The sequence below is a fragment of the Micropterus salmoides genome, unplaced genomic scaffold, assembly GCF_014851395.1.
Source record: "Micropterus salmoides isolate LMB-PRFRI ecotype aquatic unplaced genomic scaffold, ASM1485139v1 Ms_hic_scaffold_7, whole genome shotgun sequence".
Lineage (NCBI taxonomy): Eukaryota > Metazoa > Chordata > Actinopteri > Centrarchiformes > Centrarchidae > Micropterus > Micropterus salmoides.
Window position 1 is genome coordinate 20,175,403 of NW_024044459.1, and position 21,509 is coordinate 20,196,911.

At 42.2% G+C, this 21,509-nt stretch overlaps 2 protein-coding genes across 2 annotated transcripts; both read right to left on the reverse strand.

The window, feature by feature from the left end:
* Positions 1-9,640: 9,640 nt before the first annotated feature.
* On the reverse strand, positions 9,641-11,315 carry gadd45ga (growth arrest and DNA-damage-inducible, gamma a). The gene is made up of 4 exons (XM_038704350.1): positions 11,155-11,315; positions 10,941-11,042; positions 10,616-10,826; positions 9,641-10,456 (listed from the first exon to the last, which is right to left on the reverse strand). The coding sequence occupies exons 1-4, from the start codon at positions 11,238-11,240 to the stop codon at positions 10,343-10,345; spliced, it is 513 nt and encodes a 170-aa protein (XP_038560278.1). The 5' UTR covers positions 11,241-11,315; the 3' UTR covers positions 9,641-10,342.
* A 2,775-nt stretch (positions 11,316-14,090) lies between these two features.
* On the reverse strand, positions 14,091-21,181 carry creb3l3l (cAMP responsive element binding protein 3-like 3 like). Its single transcript, XM_038703526.1, has 10 exons — positions 21,027-21,181; positions 19,466-19,609; positions 18,356-18,743; positions 18,041-18,153; positions 17,861-17,953; positions 17,389-17,495; positions 16,320-16,388; positions 16,123-16,207; positions 15,907-16,000; positions 14,091-15,720 (listed from the first exon to the last, which is right to left on the reverse strand). Exons 2-10 carry the CDS (start codon positions 19,607-19,609, stop codon positions 15,317-15,319), a joined length of 1,497 nt encoding a protein of 498 aa, XP_038559454.1. The 5' UTR covers positions 21,027-21,181; the 3' UTR covers positions 14,091-15,316.
* Positions 21,182-21,509: the final 328 nt, after the last annotated feature.

The following is a 21,509-nucleotide window of genomic DNA, read 5'->3' on the forward strand; positions in this document are numbered from 1 at the left end:
TGTGCATGAGCAGGAGCCTGCCATGGTGAGCCACCGCATCATCATTCCCCTAATAACCCTGACCTGTAATCGAGTGACGACACAGCACAAGCAAATAAGGCCTTCGTGAGGGAGCCTTCTCTGCCCTTTCCTTTACTGCTCTATCTGCTCTATCTTTTCTTCTCCTGATATCTTTCCTCTCCTCACTCGCCCCACTCTTTCTTTCTTTTTCTCCCTGGCAGGCTGTGTCCCTGGCTGCTCTTAATCTCTGGAGGTTTCTAATTAGTGACTCTCTCGCTCTCTCTCCCGCTCTCTCTGTCTCCTAAAAATGTCATGCCGCCTTGACACCTTTCCACTGTAGGTGCCAAAGCACTGTGAACTTCCTTAAAGTAAGAACACAAAATTGTTACTTGTATTTCCTTTTTTCTCTATTCTTTTTTATTACCATTTTGTTTCATGCTTGCACAGAATCCTGATGTGACTAAACAATGGTTACACGGTTCCTGTTTCTTTCGTTTTTTTCCCCTGTGAGTATTTGTGGCACATGTGTGTGTGCTCCAACACTGCTCTTCAATTAAACAATGCCCATGGGTGAGAATGAGTGATGCTATTTCAGATACTACTTTGTTTAGCCTGAAATAGTCTTACACATCAGCGTGATGGAATGTGGAATTTACACCATCCATGCAATGTGTCAGTCTCTATCTTTTTACGCTCTTTCTATCTATCCTTGATCAACCCGGTCACCCAGTCTGCCCTCTGTCTGCATGCCACAATAGATCAGAGACTCTATCATCAGATGAGAAAATAGCTTGCAACTTCCCCACATTTTGTTTGTATGTCTATCTGTCTGTATCTTTGGAGACAGCAATATTCATCTCCCCTCTTCTCCAGGCTCCACTTGTATCGCCATGCCTTCCAGCCTGCTGCTCTACTTGAGGATTGCAGTCTATGAGAAGGGATTCCTGGCACGACTTTGAGTACATGTGCTCCTGGAAGGATAAGCTCAGCTATGTCAGTAATGTGTCAGCCCCTACCGAGGTTACAGTCTGCTCCCCATATTTGGCAAATCACTTAGTGTTGCCCCATCTCAGCCAGACTGGCAGCCACAGTAAACCAGAAAGCATGAATAGAATCCAGAAGCAGACCGGCGATAAAGGAAAAAGCTTGAGTGAGAAACCAGATGGATTTTTACAATCATTAAATACTTTAGTGAATGATAACATACTTGGAGGCTTAATTTTCAGAAATGTTACACTATGTTTGGCTTCCTTCTACTGTCCTCTACTCTGCCAGAACAAACCAGGTGAGATTATCAGACTCTGAGGCTCACTGTTTGAGTTGTCCTAAAATAGCCGTTGCCTTCTACACTTATGTCACTGCAGCTTATATAAAGAGACAAGTTCAAAGCCCCAGCCTGATTTGGACTTGAGTCACATTTTTGAGTTTACATTTTTCTATGAGCAGTGTTTCCGTTTCCACCGCCTCGTGTCGTAAAGATCTTTATCTGGCTAGGGTGAGTGAAAGAAAGACAGAACTGATTGCAGGATTCATAGGTATGAGGTAATGTCTCTTTTTGTGGATTGTAAGATTATTAACTGCAATATGACATTAGTGAAACAAAGTCAGTTTTTAGTCATTTTAGTATCATTCATACACCTGGGTTACATGAATGCCTGTAACTAAGGCTACCTTCAGACTGCAGGATAAAGTGACCCAAATTTTTTTGCCCATATGTGACTCAGATCCGATCTTTTTATAACAGTGTGAACAGGCCAAGTCACGTGGAATCTGATTTTTTCCGGTTCAGATTTGGGACACTTTCATATGTGGTCCCAATCCGACACAGATCGGATCTTTTTGAATGCGACCCGAGTCTGGACACTCAGGTCGGAATTGATGCGACTTTGACATCACTCTAGAGCAGCTGTTCCCCTGCCAGGTGGACGAAAAAGCTCCACAAAAAGCCACTTTAAACATGTGGCTCTCTTTAAAGCAAAGTAAAGCAAACTTTTATTTTGCGATAGTCTGACGATGTTATAACTGACCACAGAGTTGATCACTCATCCATGTTACTGTTTGGAAGCTAGATTTAGACAGACTGTCACCTTTTTCAAGTAAGCTGCTCCTACAACCGCTTATCCTGTGTACAGGGTCGCGGGGGGATGGAGCCAATCCCAGTTTACATTGGGCGAAAGGCGGGGTACACCCTGGACTGGTCGCCAGTCCGTCGCAGGATATTTTGTGGTATTGCTGGAAATTATTGTCAGTCCCCCTCCTTAAAGGGTAAATTATTATCATAACAATTTAATAATGCATTGCATTTAAACAGCACTTTTCATACACAAAAAGCGATAACATTAGCTTACTGGTCCTACCAGGCTGGACACGCAGTCTGCCAAAATATGTATCCCCGTCCATAATGCACAGATGATGGCCTACCATCTAGTATTTAATTTTGTATATACTTCACATCAGGACTACTAACAGGGGTGAATATGGAGAAGTTTCTATTTTCCTAGCAAAAGTTCTAATGGGATACAAAATACAACTGGGACCCAGAGAATGTCTAGTACACTAGAGCTTATACGGTTCATTAAGCCTTACAAAGACTGTACTGTAACTTGAGCTAAAGTTAACAGGAATGTTTTTTTGTATAATGTAATTTAATGAAACTATAACTAAGTTAGACACAAGACATTTTGAAAGCTTGAACATTGCCTTTGTCTCTTTTGTCCTGGATTGAATGGGCCCCTCTGACAAAACGACCGGCCCCAGCCTAGCCCCCTCAATAAAATCGGTCTAGAACTGCCTCTGTTGCTACTCAACCAAAATATTACAAAAATATAACATCAAAAATCTCCTTCTGCTTACTTCTAACTTGCTAACATACTCACTGTGAAACTTTGCCTTGCAAGAACAGTCTCCTCCGGGCTGTCTGAAATTTTGAATCAGACCTGGTGAAAATAACTTAATAGAAAATAGTATTTTGTATGTTTGTTGTGATGGTGTTCACTTCATGTGAAATTCCATGAGGCAGGATCAAATTAGAAATCTGGCACATGGACCATGTGATCTAAGTTTAGCTGCTGAGGTTTACATAAGGTCAGTACAATCATGGCTCATATAATGTTTTTCATAAACCCTGTGACCAGAGCTTCATGGCAAGAACGCAAGGAGGGCACACACATAATCTTGTTTATGCTAATAATATAGATGCACTCAGAAACACACATTTCCTCCAGTCAATCTATTCAGCTGCTGTTGAACAAACACCCTGATGCAATCCCATGGCAATTTCTGCAGACGTACCAATTTGAAAACAAATATTCAAATGATTATATCCTGCACACATAGTGGATGGAATATTTTCCATATTTAAAACCATTATTGTTCCAGCTGTTGTTGTTGTTGTTGTTATTATTATTATTATTATTATTATTATTATTATTATTATTATTATTATTATTATGTTAAAGACAATTGTCTTAATGGTTTTAACCAGAAACCCAAGAGTAGTATTTCACATTAACAGCAGTTAAGTGTGTGTCATGACCTAATATGCAATGACCTGCTGAGTGTGTGTCACTCTACCCCCCAAAGGGACATAGTGGCTCTCTGAGCGTAGGTCAGGTGTGTGTGTGTTTGTGTTTGAAACCTGGTCACCCTCCCCTTGGCTCACACACACAGCTGTTTTACTTTTAGTCTGATTATAGGTTCTCTAGAAAGACAACCACGATCATTACCTCTGAAATGAGAGGTTTGGATCATGTGATCTCATTCCTCCCAGTGTGGTGTGGTCATCCCAGGTGCACAGGTGTGTGTATATGTGTGTGTGTGTTTTGAAATCTACAGCTATCTCAGCCTAACCGCAACCACACAACTTAGAAACCACCAACGTCAGGTCATACAGTCAGACTGGTAGTGACTTATAACAAACAGCAGCCTCATTGTGTGTTCATATTGTTGTACGGGAATCTCCTTGGCCACCACAGCAATGAGAAATTTCCTGCACTGTGAATCTGAAAGTTGCAGATTGTGCTGGCTCACCGCACGGCCTCTGAGGAGTGAGCTCACTGTAAGATGAGCAACAGCAGGAGCAGAAGCAGCTAGGGTGCAGCTCATTTCTCCATTGGGTGACACATACTTAGATTAGAGACACCCAACACCAGCCATCCATCTCTTTCCTTCTCTCTCTTCTGCCTGCCAGAGCCAGCTGGGCCTTGAGCTCATGGTACCAAACTGGCCATGAGACAGAGAAAGAGGGAGACTCAGAGCAAGGTGGGGTGGGAGGGGATGCTGCCAGCCAGCTCATGGTGTAATCTCATCGTGCTGTGGTTACTGTAAGTGAGATGGAGAAGGGAATGGGAAGAAGGGACCACAGTCCCCCATGATAGTAATGGCTCTGGGAAGGGCAGAATATCACTCTAACCTTTAGAGTGATATTTAGCATTTGGCATTTACAATTGAACCACCAGTCTGCGGATCATATCCCAATATGGAAACTCATACTGTAACATTTCACCAGGGTTAAAAAAAAAAAAGTCATCAGCAAGCATCATGTGGTATAATAGGCTAATATTTAAAATATTAACATTGTGCATTTTCTTTCCTCTCTCAAAATGGTATAAGCAAGGCATACAATATTAGCATAACCAATATACCTCAGAGGTCTCCAATTGTACACAAAAGGATTTACACTACCAAATATTCCCCTAAAAATGTTTTCCCTCACTTTCTTGATTTTAGGCAGGCTTGTTCAAGTGTTCTGCATGTATGTCCAATAGAACGAGGATTAAGTTTTGGGGAATTTTAGTGAACATTTTGAAAATGTTAGTGTTGAAGGAACCAAAAATGTAGCTTTCAGATTTAGTCAGCCTATTGTGAAAGGCTGCTGCAATTGCTTCAGTAGATCAGACAATGGATAAAAGCATTGCTCAGTTAAAAGTATTGGTCCTTAGTGGCTGTGAGATTAATTTGGAGGCTTTTCAAATTCAGTCTCATCCATCCATGGTCAACCGCTTATCTTGCATACAGGGTTGCGGGGGCCAATCCCAGCTGATATCGGGCTAATGGCCAGGTACACCCTGGACAGGTCGCCAATCCATCGCAGGGCCACACATAGGGTGCTTCTCAAGTCTCTTACTTGCATCCACGTTTCTCTCACTTGCGCCTTTTCCTTGCGCCTTAGTCCCGCCAACTCCCGACATGGAGAGACGCAAGGAAACCAAGCCAGGAGAGAAGGAACGAGAAAATATCTTTGTAGAGACATGAGACCTCCTTTCCTGCGAAGCGTCACGTAAAGCGACGTCTGTTTCTGATGACGGATGCAGCTGATCACAGCTGGATCAGCTGTCAGTTGGCTCTAACAGCTGTAGAGACTTTTGATGGAGTTTGTGTCTACATACATGTGCACTGTGTTGGTAAAGTCTCACAGTTATCAGTGCAGAGCAGCATGATTCTCTGTTACATGTTTAACAAACACCTGCACACGAATCATTATAGGTTGCTGTAGGCATATGTCCTGCTCAAAGGCACAGGGTTATTTCTACTGGCACAATGCTTATATTATCTATATTTATCTTATTGATTCTGATTGTAAATTCATTATTGAATAACCCAGAATATGATCATCGTGTCTTGGGATTTATAAAGCTAAATGTTTCATGGGAATTGAAATGATGTAACTTGTATCAAAGTTGACGCTCAGTTTTTGGCTTTCCGTTTATTTCCTGTTCTGATATCCTTTAACACTACTGCATAAATTTTTTTTGCAAGTCACATCACTCGTCACCGATCGATCACTGCGTTCCATCATATCAATCCAACAATTTTTCTTTAGCGCAGCAGCGCTTTCATTCATACTTTCATCAGCTGATTTTTCTCGCGGAGCCGCCAGCTGCTTTTGTCAGATGCTTTGCTCGCTTCATTTAGATACTTTGGTGCAGTTTAGTGACTTGTCCGACTCCTTACGTGAGCTATGTTTTATTATCGTCTATTTGGACTAAACTAATGACCAGCCTCACATGTGACTGAACAGAAATGAGGACAAATTATGTAAAACATGTTTCTTGCAAACAGACTCTCCGACTATCTCTGACTTTAATTGTCTCCATAATAAAAGCTGATGGGAGAAATAAAAGAAGACAGATCTTTCTAATAAATAAATAAAGTTGTTCAGATCTGCAATGAACACAGATTTGAACAAGACAGTGAATCATAAAACAAAACAAATACAGCCTAACACTTTGCAGTGATGCACTTGAGTTTTATGTTCTGTGGTGATCCATCAGATTAGTCCGATCAGCTGCAGCGTCCAATCAACATAACGGCCACCCAATAAGGGGGCGTGTCGGTAAGTAAAAGACTTCCACGAAGGATGCACTGGTGTATCCTCGCTCATAGCTCCTCAAAGATCGCTCCTCGCTCCTCGGAGCATAGATAAGAGCTTTGGGACGGTCTGCAAGATGGCGGAGCGGAACAACTTCCGGTTCAAGCGAGGAGCGAGGAAGCACCCCTAGACAAACAACCTGTCACACTCACACCTAAGGACAATTTAGAGTCACCAGTCAACCTAGTCCATATGTCTTTGGATGGTGGGAGGAAGCCCGGAGAGAACCCGGCTCCATGATCAAACTCCACACGGAAAGGCCGGGACGACAGGGATTTGAAGCCGCAACTTTCTTGCTGTGAGGCCACATCTCTATCCACTGGGCCACCTTGCCACCCCAAATTCAGTCCCCTATTCCATAATTCTGTTCTTAAATATAGCTTTCAAATTTTTGAAGGAATGGTTCATTGTCTTGGGGGAAATGATTGATAGATTGAAACCACTTCCATATCTGTTCGTTCAATATTAAGATGGAGCCAGCACAAAGTCACTGCACCCGGCAAATAAATAGTCCCGCACCTAATCCCCTGTAAAACTTCAACATGTCATTTTCACATTTAGGTTTTTTTTGTATGGATTAAACAGACATATGACGTGTTAATTAGAGAGCTTTAAATTAGTTGGATGGATCGAACCCTGTTTAACTTTGTTCCCAGTCTTAAAGCTAAGCTAAGCTAACTGGCTGCAGGCATCGGCTTCACATTGACAGATTGAGCATTTCTGTTAAGAAGGTAAGGTATCAGTCGAATACAATTTAACCACTTAATTATATGCTGTGTCAGAAGTAGTAGATCCATCAGGGATAAACTGAATAATTTGCCTGGGGTTGTGGCCCTTGTGAAATAGAGGATAACTCAGAAGGAAAGAGGAACACTCAGGAAGAAAAAGAGTCTGAATAGCACTCTGGAGTGAACTACTGCTTGATGTTTACCATCTTTCTGTGCCACAGTTGAAAACACTAATGTTTCTAAGGCAGAGCACACATCTGTCTCGTCTCGCTCCCTCCCTTTCAGTCTATCGTGGCTCTAGATCTCTGGCTCAGACCTCGTGCAGACAGTCGGGCTGCCTCGACAGTCTGGACTGTTGCTCCAGGCTTTGGCACCATTGCCAACACAGGGAGAAGATGTTTGTTAACTCCATACAAATAGCAGCAGCGGCAGAGGCAAGGAAGCCTTTCCAGTAGCTTGAGTCTTTTCTGTTCTCTGCCACCCACATACACCTGTAGCCAAAAGAAACTTGGCATAAAAAAACAGGCATGTTGTTTTTTTTTTGTCTTGCATAGGGCTTGCATGAGTTTCTGCAACAGAAAGTAGGTTTGAAATCACAGATAATGTAGACCTGAGTGATACAGACGTGGAGAAATTAGGTTTTAGAGAGAACAAAGAAGAATCTGATCTATCACAAAGACCATTAATATAACTTGTGTCCAAAGTAGGTCAAGGATTTAGTCAATAAAACACTCAGTACTTAATTGTAACTACCATACACTTACTAAACAAAGTAGCCAACAGTACTTTGTTTACTCAGAGCACATAATAAAACTTTTCTATTATTTAGAAAATGGGTCTTATCTGAGGCGTTAAATATTGCTTTTTTCAAAAAAAAGGTCAAGATTAGGCATGATTGCTGTGGCTGTTGTTGCTGGTAGAAAACACACAAAAAAAGCTGTCTTTAGAACACTGACCTATATAGACAAAAATCCCTGAATATTTTGTGTGCTTTTGGAAACATGTTAAAAAAAATACATCCTCTTTTGGGGTCCTTTTTTGGTTTAATTGGGAACATTTTAAATATGTCCCAGCCTAGCCTTGTGAGTTGGCTTGGAGTTTTCTAGGTAATTTTCATAAGATCTTGTGTTTCAAATCTCCACTCAGACACTGGATTCATGTTTTTGTTGATAGCACAGTGCAAGAAAAAACAGACAAATAGTCATCACAAGCCACATTAGTCTTCATATCAGTGTCTCACAAAACTGTTTAATCCCAATCTATAGCTACAGTTTTGACAGTGCATGTAAGAAAATGACTAGTTTTGTCAGCATTTACTTACCAGTGCAGATATTAATGCCAATGGAAAGTCCCTTTATTGCATCTCTACTACTTGTTTTTTGTAACTCTGTCTGAGTAAAGCTTCCTCTGTTCTTAGAACACAAAGCAATTACCTGAGAGCGGTCATAGCAGAGGGACTGCCTTTTTTTTTGCTTGTGTGTGTGTGAGCGTGATGTGTGTGCACAGGTGTGCGTGTCTGTTCATGCTTTCGCGTACATTTGTGTTCAGGCGTGCACGCATGCAGGGTATGACCAGCGATTGGCTGGAGACCAAGGTGCTGCAAAGAAAAGCGAGATGAGTTCCTCTGAAGTCTGCTATCTCTTTGATGTGGGACGACTTTACCGTCAGCTTCAGTTCAGGGCCGACCACAACACTCAAACACTTCCCCCTTACCTGCCACTGAGGATCTCGCTGACCCTCATTCTGCTGCAGCTCAACTATAATTTCAGTCCATATTCTATGGTGTGATTGCACGAGGCTGTGTGCGCATGTGTGTGCAGGATTACAAAATGTAAAACTTTTCATCACCTTCACCAAGTGTATTGCCTAATGGTTTGCAGGAATGTTGTAAGCCTTTACAGGATTTATTAAACTGAACTTTCATGCATGAAAACCAAGTATGCAATATTGTAGATTTCCCAACAGTGTATCTCTGTTGTGTACAGTTTAACTTCAGCACTCTACAGAAGAGAAAAAATGTATTGGTTATTGATACCATACAGCCTCCCATTCCCACTTGGATGCACAAAACTACAAGTAGGCACACTACCCACTGACACACAGACCTCTCTAGCCTCAGCTGCCTGTGCACAGAAAACAAAAGAGCTCTCTCCTGCAAGACCCCCAACCTGTGCCTCGATTCTGGCTGCAGTGACTGCCCTAGCTGTCACATAAGGCAGCTGGTCTATGGGAAGTAAAAGGTCAGTGCTAGGAAATAGCACGTCACAAACATCATTATGTTGTAACTACACTTCTCGCTTTTTCTCCCTTTAATCTATCTTACTCCACACATCTTTCCATCTGCCACCCACATTTACTCTTAATTTCTTGCTTTTACTGGGTATCTGACATCACGCAACACTTCCTGATACTTCTATATCTGTACAATCTGCTGTAACTTCCTCCACTCTGCTACAACATGAGCTAACCTAAGGCTTGGCGAGTGGCAGTGGTTTGTGGAGCCTTGTGCAAATGGTGAAATAACATTGCTGACAAGAGAGGATGGGTTTGATTTCAAATGTTTATTCACAAAACATTAAAAGTGAGTACAATTTAAATGGATATTGCATTGTTTCGTCTGCATATCTGAAAGTAAGTAATAATAGTCCATGAAACTGTGCCACAGGTACAGTTCAAATCAGGATATGCAAGCAAAGTCTTATTCCAAGACATTCCCGATAGCTGCACTGGTAAAGAAAAGTTAAGTCCATTTAGACATTTTCAGATAGCCTCTTCCAGAACAACAACTTCCTTGTTCGCCTCTGATGAGGTTCACTCCAGCCTCTGCACTTTCACATGTCCATTTGTTGCACAGTCTATATCTCTGTGACCTTCTCTGCTCAGTTCCCCATTGCCTTTTGTCAAAGGCAGCAACTGGCTCAATCATCTTTTCATGCACTAAGCAGTACAGTATAAATCCTTCTGACTGTCCATCAGGCTTTCTGACCACTCCACATACGCCGCACCCTGTCCACACTTGATCTCTGAACTTGAACCCTTCCCTTAGGGTAATCCAGAAACAACGTGCTGACCCAGAATGCACTGGTAGGGTGTGCTCTTGCAAGGGGGTTACAGCCACAGCCTCTTGATCCAGACATGTGAGGCAGAAATGCTCCACACCCCTGGCTGAAGCTCAGCTCCTTGACTTTCTTTTCATCATCTTCATCGTCATCAACATGTGATGCATTGTTAGAGGAATGTCACTTCAGCGCTCTGGGAGCGTGATGCTGGGCACCCAGTCGTAAGCACTGCGGCTCTCCTCACAGAACAGACCCAGCTTGTCCAGAGCGGGATCTTTCCACGGGTTTGCACTGGGGCTCTAAAATAAAAAAGAATGACATATTTAGAGTCAGATCACCTGCCACAAATATAGAAGATACAGACGTGCAGTAACTTGTGTGCAGAAAATGTCAGACGGAGGAGTGATGCATGCATGATTCACTGGCTCCTGACTGAGTGGGTGCTCCCGGGAACGTACCGTGACAAGAATGCAGTGGGCGTCCTTGGGCTCGCCAGTCTCGTCTGCACCCACCAGGTCGGCCAGGCGCGCTATGTCGTTGACGCGCACCACGTTGATGTCGTTGTCGAAGCAGAAAGCCTGGATGAGGGTGAAGTGGATCTGAAGAGCAATGTCGCACTCGTATTCCTCGTCGGTGGCGAGGACGCAAAATGCCACGCTGTCGGGATCCCTGTGGAGAAAATAAGAAAAGTGGTCAAAAAACATTCTCATGTCCTTATGTTTAAAGTAAAAAACAAAACGGAACACAATTGTAGTTAAACATTTCAGGAATTGCAATACTTACACATTCATGACTTTAGCAGATTCATAAACTCCAACTGTCAGGTAGTCCTGCCTCTTAGCAGCGACCAGCAGCTCTTCCAGGGCTGCGCCTGCACTTTGCACCCTTCACAAAGAAAAACACACATCATCAGGACACTGTGCACATTTTGACAAACAGATATAAGGCATTCGCCCAAACGCTTAAATAATGTTGTATCCATGCGTGAAATATTTACCTATCTGCGTGTTCCATTGTGTTCTCTTGTCCGCGGATCTCTTCCAGAGTCATAGTTATAATCCAAGCGCAAACGGGCTTTTGCATGGAACAGAAAAGGGCTGTGTGATTGTCTGGGTAGTCTCTAGCGTTATTCTGAGCTCAGAACAGGCTGTAGCGGATTTATAGCAGGACGGCGTAGTTTCTCGGCAAGGGGAGGTCTTTCCGCGCCTGCTTCGTAAGCTACCATTGGCTCAGAGTGAGGAAAGCAAAAGTCCCCGGGCAGTTACGCGGAGCATGTTGACAACCCCACGTGGGGCTGAGATTACAACCTTTCAAGAAATCCCCCCCCCACCCACTCACCATCTATTCCTCCTTGCCTTGTCAACATCCAACATCACCACAATGAGCAAAAACTAAAAGTCCTGTTGACGATGGACTTTCAGTGTCACTGCAAACAGCTAACTGAAAGGCTGAACCCACTGTGGCTTCAATTGACCACCGGAACATCTCACAGTAAATAGGCTAGGCTACTTTTCCGGAATATGCTGGCGTGTTTATGACCCAGATTTATAATGCTTACATATAAATCACGTGTTATTAGGCCTACACAGCTTTGAAGAATAAACAGACAGAAGATTTTGAAACAAATATTTAGCATCCTAATGAATTTCTTTAATAATGGGATTGCATAATGCGGACCGCAGGTAGAGGTCACGGTTTGTTCACACTGTTATTTACCACTTCATAATACCAGGAAACCTGCCTTGTGTTTATAGATTATATAATTGTTATGTACCAAGTGATGTTTTCATATGGAAGTCATAAAACCGGGGGGGGGGGGGGGGGGGTTGCAGAACATCTCCGACCATCCCATCCTACAGGTGACAATGGAATCATGCAGATCAAACGAAGCTGTGGGCGGAAGAGCTGTGGTGAAATGAATGTAGGCTATTCCATGATAAACTCTGGAACAATCTTTTAAGGACTGGACTTCCCCAGATGAGGGGGTTTCAGGCTATATATAGCCAATCCAAACTTTCCCTGCAGTCTAGCCGTGGCTTGCCCTTAATAAACAGCTTGTGCGCGTGTATCCTATCAACCTGAGACTATCAACGCGCTGCAGCGTTTAGAACTGCCCCGCGAGCGAGCCTGTCCTGACCCAAATAGGGCCACATTTCTTGATGGCGACGTGTTTTCAAAGGAGTGGCCGAAGCAGCTTGTGAGCGGCACACGCCAGGTTTTTTTTTGTTTTGTTCACCCGTTGAAAAGGAAGCTTAATTGCCAGTCTGACTTGGCGCGTGCCGTTTCTCCGCGGAGAAAAAAAAGGCGACTTTGTGTCACAACAATACACACGTCTTCCACCTGCCCCCGTACATTTCATGGGGTTGGGTGGACGTGAGTATGTCTGTATGTGTCTGTGCGTGCGCCCCACACTCTTAATTACCCTACTGCATTCAGTACCCTGCGGCAGATGCCCGACAGATGCGCGTGCCCCCCCCCCACGGAAAAGCGCCACGTGCCGTGGCCAGCAGCCTTTTCAGGCCTGTTTATCTTATCAGTGGGACTGCATGTGTACATTCAGCATCGTTCGCTTTGCAGACAGCTGCGAAGGCTGTGCATGTTTACACCGGGTTGCTGTTGTTGTTAACTTGAATATTCTGTTTATTATAAGCCAAGCATACGCAATAATTTCAAATATAGCCTATATATAAAACACCACTACTAATCATGAAAAAAATGTGCACTCCTAGCAGACATTGATACCACACAACAGGGGGAGAGGTATCACAACGCGAGCCTTATTCCAGGAACATTGCACTCGTTTGAAGGTTGTTATCATTACATGATTCTTGTTAAGTGGTGAGTCAAATAAAACACCACTTTGACATTTGTTTGAATGCAAACGTGCCTACATGATAACTGCCTGACCTTTAACCTAACCAACACTATCTATGGAGCTGCTGAACGCGAACTAGTCACACACAGCAGCAGAGCTCAGCGACAGAAATCTGGGCTGACCCCGCCACCTGCTGGTCATCCAGAGACTGACCTTTTTCCCTTCTAGACAGCTAGTCTCAACATGTTGAATAAGCTCATGACTCATGACTCAAAGCTCACACTTGTGAGTCACCCACCAGTCCCTGTATGTTGTTGTTGTTGTTCCCCCTACAGCTGAGGTTACTTCTAAAGTCAGACAAATATTGTTTGCCAGCCTTGGGGCAGAAATGTGAGCAGGAGAAACAGGCCTAGCAACAAAACAACAAATAGACAGTTTGAATTTACAGTACTTAAAGCATTCATGAAACTGCCTCTCCTCCCTAGAAAATGCTCAGAATGTCTCAGTATTATCCACACAGCCACATGTACAAGTCATTTACATAAATAAATCCAATGCACCCTGTGATTTGCTAGTCCGATAAACAGCATTACATAAACCCTTTTGTACCTTGAAGCTGTTGGAATTGTGGGGCTTTTACAGCTCTGAATGCAGTAAGCAGTTTGGCTAAGAGGATGGGGGAAATCCCACACTGGCTGTAAAAATCCCAAGGATAAATTAGAAACAGTACCCCTACATGACCTCGAGCAAGGCATCCTACCTCCCTAAAACCGTAAAAGCTGTGGGAAACAGTTCCAGACTGTGGTTGGACTGGTAGCTCCTGAGCAAACACTAAAATTGTTCTGTAGGCCTGTTAAAGAGGACCCTGTTGAAAAAGAAAAATTAAAGAGCCCATTAAAAAAACCTTACACACTGTAGTGTATGTGTAAAGAGATAACTAAACAGCTAAATCCTGAAAACAGTTCAAATGTTATCCCCACAAATGTTTTCTTGTAGATCTCGTTTTGTCAACAGCCTCAAGTTGAAAAATTAAGTAAAATTCATAGTAGACAAGATTGAACATGTTCTTCTATTCCCTCATCAGAAACACTGACCAAGGAAAACTCAAGCCATTCTGATGGGGGAAAAAAGAGTTTAAAAAGTTTATTATTATTATTATAGAGATCCAGACATGTCTTATACATGAAGAGTTCAAATGTACAGAAGAGCTACAATCATTTAAGCGTATTTACATTCCCTTCCCAGACTATGTCAAATGTCAGTGCATTTGTTTAACACGATTAACATTTGCTGTTCATCATTCACGATTATAACAAAAAACTGTGCCAATACCATTTAGATTCCATACTGACAGTAACATATCATATAAAACACAAAAAATAATAAAAATGCCTCACTGACAAAACAGGTCATTACATTTTTGAGTATATTTTACTGCATCACGGATTACTGAGCAAATATATCAATCCCCGTTATTCTGTGCACACAGGTGCTAAGATATTTCAGACACATTTATAAAAGGTAAGAACTGTCCCATGACTTTGCAAAAAGAGGAGACCGCAGGGGTGGACGGGATTGGCTAACAATGACAAAGTCAAGGGTTCAGTGTCTTATTCTACATTTCGTAGACATTTTTTTTTCTTGCTTTACTGTACAACGTAAAAACAAAGCATTGCAAAATTAAAAACGGTGCATGGATACCCTTGTTACAAGGGAAATACTAACAAACTTTACAAGTCTTCTAAATGGCCAAATGTCCTGCAATGGCTTAAGCATTATGGTGGTCAATCACTTTGATCAAGCTTTATGAGAGTCAGGCAGCCTATCTTCTACTATGTGATGGATGTTTCTGGCTAGTTTGGACCGTTGGGCTACTCATTTTCACAATAATTTACTTTGGAAGAGTATTTCATGAGCAGCTTACATTTACATCTGCTGGAGGTAATCAGACAGACCAGAGAAAACATAGCTCTGCCTACAATTTGGGCCAGTGCATGATACAATTTCCTGGTGGTGCAGACAAATTTACACATTTTAGTCATCAGCACCACTTTGTACATCAAGGTGTACAATATCGTTTTGTTAAGGCAGTTTCTACTTTTGATTACTGGAATATGGACAGCTCTCTCCAGTTCTGGTTACCCACTGGAACAAAGAAATTAAAACAAAGTGCAACAAGTAACAGCAGTACATGAGAGGGCTTTTAGAGCGGAAAAGTAGGGACAGGCCAAATGATCATCCTTATAATTACTAATATTTTCCCTTCCTCTTCCTCTTCCATCCGCCACCTATAACATTAAGAATATGGCTCCCTCTGCTGGCTATATTGAGCAACATCTCCCTACTACATCTCATCTGAGCGGTGCTGCTGTAATATGACAGACGGGGGGTTTCGGTCTATCCAGTTATCTTTGGATCCTGTGACCTCGTACGCCACAGCAGATGCCACTGTAGCATCAATGGATCCTTCCTGTAAGGCCCCGACTCCACTGGCCGGCCCCGACGTTATCTCTGCAGCCTGAGTGGGACTGGAGAAGTCTGCCGAAGAGTTGCTGTTGACTCCTGTTTCCGAGTCAGGTTGCTCCACCCTCTGGTAGTCTGGGGTGTGATTCTTCTGACCGCCGGCGAAGATGGCTTTAACGTTCTCCACCTCTGCTTGGGGCACTAAGAGAACATCCTTCTCATCAGGCTCCGGGTAGGATATGGCGTTTGTGCTGTCTGGCACTGAGCGCAAGGCCCGGGAGATGACTGCAATAATCAACGAAAAGTGGTTACCAAAGCTGAGCAAATAATGCCACGACAAATTCATGACATCTCAATCACTCAATTTATTAAAAAAAAAATTAAACCCCACTATGCAGTCTTGATGAAGAACCCAATAAAGATAAAATCAAAAAGACACGGTCAGACTTTTTTTATTATGAGGTAACTTACTGGAGGTGGGTGTATAGAGTTCCTTCTGTTCTTTGTTCCCGCCAAATGGATTGACTGACGGGAAGATGATGAGACAGAATGAGAGCAGGAACACCTGGAGGGCAAAGCCAAGGATAGAGTGAGGAAAAAAATACTGCAGCATGACAAAGAACTTGACATGAGACTTGATATCAGAAATACAATCAGGAGAGAAAAATAAGTGGTCAGCAAAGTTACCATAACACAAGTGCTGGTTGTGCTGGCTTTCATAGTCGACATCTTCACAATAGACTGAAGTTTCCTTAGTTGCTCTATCAAAGAACTGTAAGAACCAAGAAAACACATTAACTAAAAGTGATGCAACAAATTCAGAAACACTTTCAAGAAATGTGTTATTGCATATTAATGCGGAAGCAATATCTCAGAGATCTTACATGTTTTGTTTCTGAAGCATCTGGACTTTCTTCTGTAGCTCCAGATTGTGTGCAGTACAGATGGCAACCCTGTGGCAGACATTGATTCAGTAATTGGTACATTCATCCAAACATGTATTTGGATTTATTTACATAGAGTATTTGATCAACCAAACTAACCCATCAACCACAACAATGAAAGAAATACAATATATCACTGCTAGCATAACTAGAACATTGTTGCTCAGTTCTTTAGTTCTTCAGTGTATGTTCTTGAGCTTGATAGGGCTGCAGCTAACGATAAGTTTAGTACTTGAAGCTTCTATAGATTATTTCATCGATTCGTCGTTTAAGAAGTACTTTTGCTTGGCGGCTTTCTTATCAGCTGCCATCGTGCTGTTGTGGTAACGTTAGGCGACGTAAGTCTCGTTTTACTGTGGACGGACTGCAACATTACAGAGTTGTTGTTTTCTTTTAGCTTGAAATAATCCCATACTTTGGACACTTTTTTCTTCGTTCCTCACTATTTTCTCTCTCTTCCTCCACTTTGCAAACAGCGGCATCATAATCACGTCGTGTTCACAGCGTCAGCGCGATGTGCGACAGTAATAAATGTCTGCCTAAACAGTGTGCTATATAGTCATAGGGATTAAACGAAGCCTCGATGCAAAGAATTTGTGTCAATGCATTTTAGTAAATCGATGAATCGTTTCAGCCCTAGTTGCTACTGCTCCTCATACACCAATAACTGTTTTGCTGTTGACTACAGACTTGTAAAAATTTGTCGATTAATCAATTAGCGGATCAACACTTAATTAACTATTTGGATAATCGTCTTAGTCATTAGTATAGCCTGGGAACCAGGCTCTGGCGTATGTGTGTGATCCTCCTGCCATTCAGGCAGACTTCCAGCCAACCTGGCCTGGGTCTGGCCAGTCACTACAGTTTATCCAATATGGGACGGGTTTGATACAATGACTGTACAGAGGAGCGGCGTTGAGGCATTTTTGTAATAAGATATATCTATATCTATGTCAGAGAATGTAACCAAGATAATTCATTTGTAGAAATGTTGGCCTTTTCATCTCACCTGTTTTCCAGTCCATCAACATACACCTTCTTCTTCTTGCGGCTCTCCTGAGCGGATTGCTTGTTGCGGATCTTCCTACGGACCCTCTTCAATGTCCTCTCCTCCGCCTGTTCAACACAGAGCAGGCTTTCAGAATGTACACACGACAGATGACGATGTGTATAATTGCCCTCAGCAGCTGCGCCGCAGAAAGACCACACAGAAAAATCTATTTGACTATTCATCAAGCAAAAGCAAAAGCAAAAGGGTTTGAGTGCCAAAAAAAACAAAATAGCTATCAAACCAAATTATGAGACAAAAACATTCACATATGGCCAAACAATACCACAAATTACATGGTTCAGGATTATTGTACAGTGATTGCTACAAAAATGAACAACAATAATTTTTTCATACAATAATTTGGCATCCACAGCAGTTTTACGACAAGACCATCAGTTCAAGTAAATAAGCGTTTTTCGGCATCAATTACCTTTGTGAGAGGCATGTGTGTGGGAATAGTTGCTCCCTCTTTCGACAGAAGCCGCTTCTCCTCCTCAGTGAGCACAATCTCTTTGAACTGGAACTGGAGGGAGAAAAGAAGATTTTTAAATCATGTTCAGTGAAACGTAAGATGGAGAATGAAAAGTGGGGAAAAACAGGGGAGACTGACCTGGTCTGATTGATTGGGTTCAGTCGAGTCCTGTGTTGAGTCCTCTATGGCCAAAGTGTAGGGCAGCTCGCTGGTGATGTTGTCCTCCTCTATTGCCTCACTCACCAAGTCATCTGACACAAGAGAAATACATTTGAAATTCACTTCATTTGCTATTCTGATCCGCTAGGAAAGTAAGTGTGTTTTTAATTACTTAATTGATAATTACAGCACTTGCAATTGCACTAAATCCATGTGTTTTGAAATGTTGAAGTACCTAAGCCTATAGATCTCACACATGAAGTCAGAATGAGAGAGTTCCTGGACTACACATACCCAGATCAATGAAGACATCTGTATCTGGCTTCTCTGCCCTCACACTCTGCAGGACATCCATGTCCCTGCCGCCGCTCTGCAGCAGAGAGTAGCTGTGATCCGCCTGGACCATTAAGGCCTCCAGGCTCTCTGTCTGCAGCACTCCAGGGGCCGGGTCGGAGTACACCGGGCTGGGCTGGGAGTAGCTGGGACTGGGCACAATCTCACTATCACTGCTCTGTGGACTCGAGCATTCAAGAATGTTGTTGTTTCCAACCCCAGAGCTGCTGTCATCCGAAATACCGCTGTCGCTGGCCGAGGGAGAATGAGAGGGACAGAGAGCCTCCATGTTGTCTTCTCCCTCTAACAAGCTGGACAGAAAGTCCTCTGTATCCATACCTGTCAGCATCTGGGAGAAAGAAAACTGTATTACACAAGAGCCTGATATGAGCTAATTGCAGATAAACCAGTATTAGTGTTTATACAGCAGATAAATGACAATTTAAAAAAGTAACAGAGACGCTCAATCATGTTATGTTGTCATTACATAGTCTGTCCACCAGAGGGCACTCTGCAACTCCCCTGTTGGCAACACATTATCATAATCGGCTTGAAAGTACTATTTTAACAATAAAAAAAAGCTTTTTTTAAACTGCACTATGTCATGTTATCTTAATGAAGTCTCATAACTACACATAACAAATGTTAGGGATAACCTCTGTTTATGTTTATGTGTATCTGAAAAGAAGAATAAAAAAAAGAATATTGGCCGATTTACCAGATTTTAAAATCCTCAAATGCCTAAATCAGAATTGGTCTTTAAAATTCCATATTGGGCTCTATTACACACCACAATGCACACAGTTGTGCTTTTAGCTGCTCTATGGTGATAACAGCATAATGTTCGGACCCTGAAAACACACCATTATAGTTAGTAGTTAACTATTTAAACAATTGAGGGACATCCCATTTCAACTATGATAACACAAGTTTGAAAATACACAGTGGTAGAATTCTGAGTCAACCCAAACTCAAGAGGAACAATTTGGTTAAATAGTATCTTGGAGAGCAATCTAATCAACTTCCTCCACAATTTATCTTTATTTGTCTTCTCTGTGACTCAAGTCTTACATCTTCTTCAGACAGCCAGGATTCGATGAGCCCGTTCCCATCAGGAAAGAGAGGCTCAGTGGACCCGTCCTCTCCATTGTTGAACAGCAGCCCTAACAGGTCTGCTCCATCCATGTCTGGAAGATCCTCGGCGACTACTGACATCTGGGGCAACACAGACCACAGCTTTGTTTAATTATTCAAAAATGGCATTGATGTTCATGTGTTATTAACATGAAATTGATATACCTAATACAAGTATGATCTCAGACTAGACATTGTTGGGGTTGGGTTTCACAATTTTGTGATAAAGGTTAAACACAATTTATTGGTCTCATAGGCTGGTAAGTAGTGCTGAAGATATTAACATTTATCTGGAAAAAATTCCTGGTTGTTGATGTGTCTCTGTTTTATACCAGTGTAAATTTACAGAAATATTATTTTGAATGGAAAAAAATGCAATTCAAAGAATTGGGAAGAACTGGGAAGTTGTGATTGAAAATAAATAAGACAGAATCAATATTGAAGATAACGGTTAGTTGCAGCCCTACGGTCAAGTGATTAAGTGCATTTTCTGAGTTGACTGAAAAGAACATTGAATCTCTCTGTCGACTAGCATATGATTGCTTATCAGAGATTTTACCACACGCCTCTGCTGTGACTAAATGTTATAAAAATGTCCCAGTAGTCATACCTAAAAAAATGGATATGCAGTCTTGAGTACCAAGTCAAATGTTGTCATAGAAGAATGTCCTTGTTTTGGATATCACCGTGCTATAGAACTAGGGATGGTATTACAGTGATACTTGTGTCACAGGACAACAGAAAGGTATAGTAAATGGAGAGAGGTCCAGTAAGCTTCCACCATACTTAAAGTGTTTGATTCCTTGGGTTGTGTTCGTTTCCCCCCTGGCTGACCCCCATGTGGAGGCTGAAGATGCATGTGGATACTGTTGACTATAAGGAGGTTCATGCCCTCAGCAGCCACAATATTTAGGGAGGGATCTCACAGTATGACAGACTATACTCCCCCTTTAATGGGGTTTTCCAAAGTGTCATGTAAACAGCTTCATATTGCATCATTGCCACGCTCCCATCATGACCTCATCTTTTATTGAGCCCCGCCCCCACATGTCTTTGTCATGTGATCTGATACAATATCAAGTGTCAAAACAAATAAGGACCATATCTATGCTGCATTGTTTGGCGAGGAAAATAGAAAAACATATGAAAGGAATCCCGGAAGCACTGTGTCTTTATTGAAAGAATAACGTTACTGTCTTGCAGCATAGCCATTTAAATCACAAACGAAATGACCTAGCGTTTGTTAACGTGGCAGCGAACCCATCCCTGAGCAATATGATTCAGTAGATTTTCCATTTCACATGGTGCAAAAAGGATTGCATTAACGTCGTAACTTATACCTCAGGGGCAGAAAGAAGGAAATGTCTTTCAGGCCAACAGACGAGCCAGTTTTAATCCTGTAATAATCTCTATTGCCAAGAGGGCGTGGTCCCTCGTGACATTAAACACATAAAAAAAAAACATTAAACATAGTTAATGTAGACATTAATTTTCTTACCGTTCGATGACAGGAAACAAAATACCATTCAAGTGAGTGAGTGCGGATGTGTTTTGGGTTCTCTACTCAGCGTTTCTCCACTGCTACCTTCTACCGTCAAGCGCTTCCTCTTTCACACCGCAGTCTTCCAACAGGGCAAAAAATGCGTCATCACGTCAAGGCGGACATGAGTACGTGGTCTTCCTGGGTGCTTCTGGGAAGTGTAGTACAGTGCCCTGCCACGTACTGTTTTGTTAGCTATAAGGATTTTGACTGTAGGCCTACTCATGATTGTCCAGCAGGAAAAAATACAAATTTAAAAGATAGATAAATATTATCCTAAATTATTAGTTTTGTTTTTTCATTATGCTACTCCAAAGGTTGAAAACAATAACCGACTACTTAAGTTCTTGGGTGTTGTTTTTTCAAACACCACCACAAGAAGCTGATTGTGCAATGAAAATTGCACATAAGACACCAGTTAATGCACTTTTACAGTGCGTT

Bases quoted from the DNA above. Each gene is read 5' to 3' on its own strand.
- gadd45ga (XM_038704350.1), bottom strand. From the start codon at position 11,240: ATGCAAAAGCCCGTTTGCGCTTGGATTATAACTATGACTCTGGAAGAG. The intron at 10,827-10,940 runs GTAAGTATTGCA...TTTTCTCCACAG, and splicing joins TCTGCTAAAGTCATGAATGT to GGATCCCGACAGCGTGGCAT. The intron at 10,457-10,615 runs GTACGTTCCCGG...TTTTTATTTTAG, and splicing joins CCCACTGCATTCTTGTCACG to AGCCCCAGTGCAAACCCGTG.
- creb3l3l (XM_038703526.1), bottom strand. From the start codon at position 19,609: ATGTCAGTAGTCGCCGAGGATCTTCCAGACATGGATGGAGCAGACCTG. The intron at 16,208-16,319 runs GTAAGATCTCTG...TGGTTCTTACAG, and splicing joins ATGCTTCAGAAACAAAACAT to TTCTTTGATAGAGCAACTAA. The intron at 16,001-16,122 runs GTAACTTTGCTG...TTTGCCCTCCAG, and splicing joins CAACCAGCACTTGTGTTATG to GTGTTCCTGCTCTCATTCTG.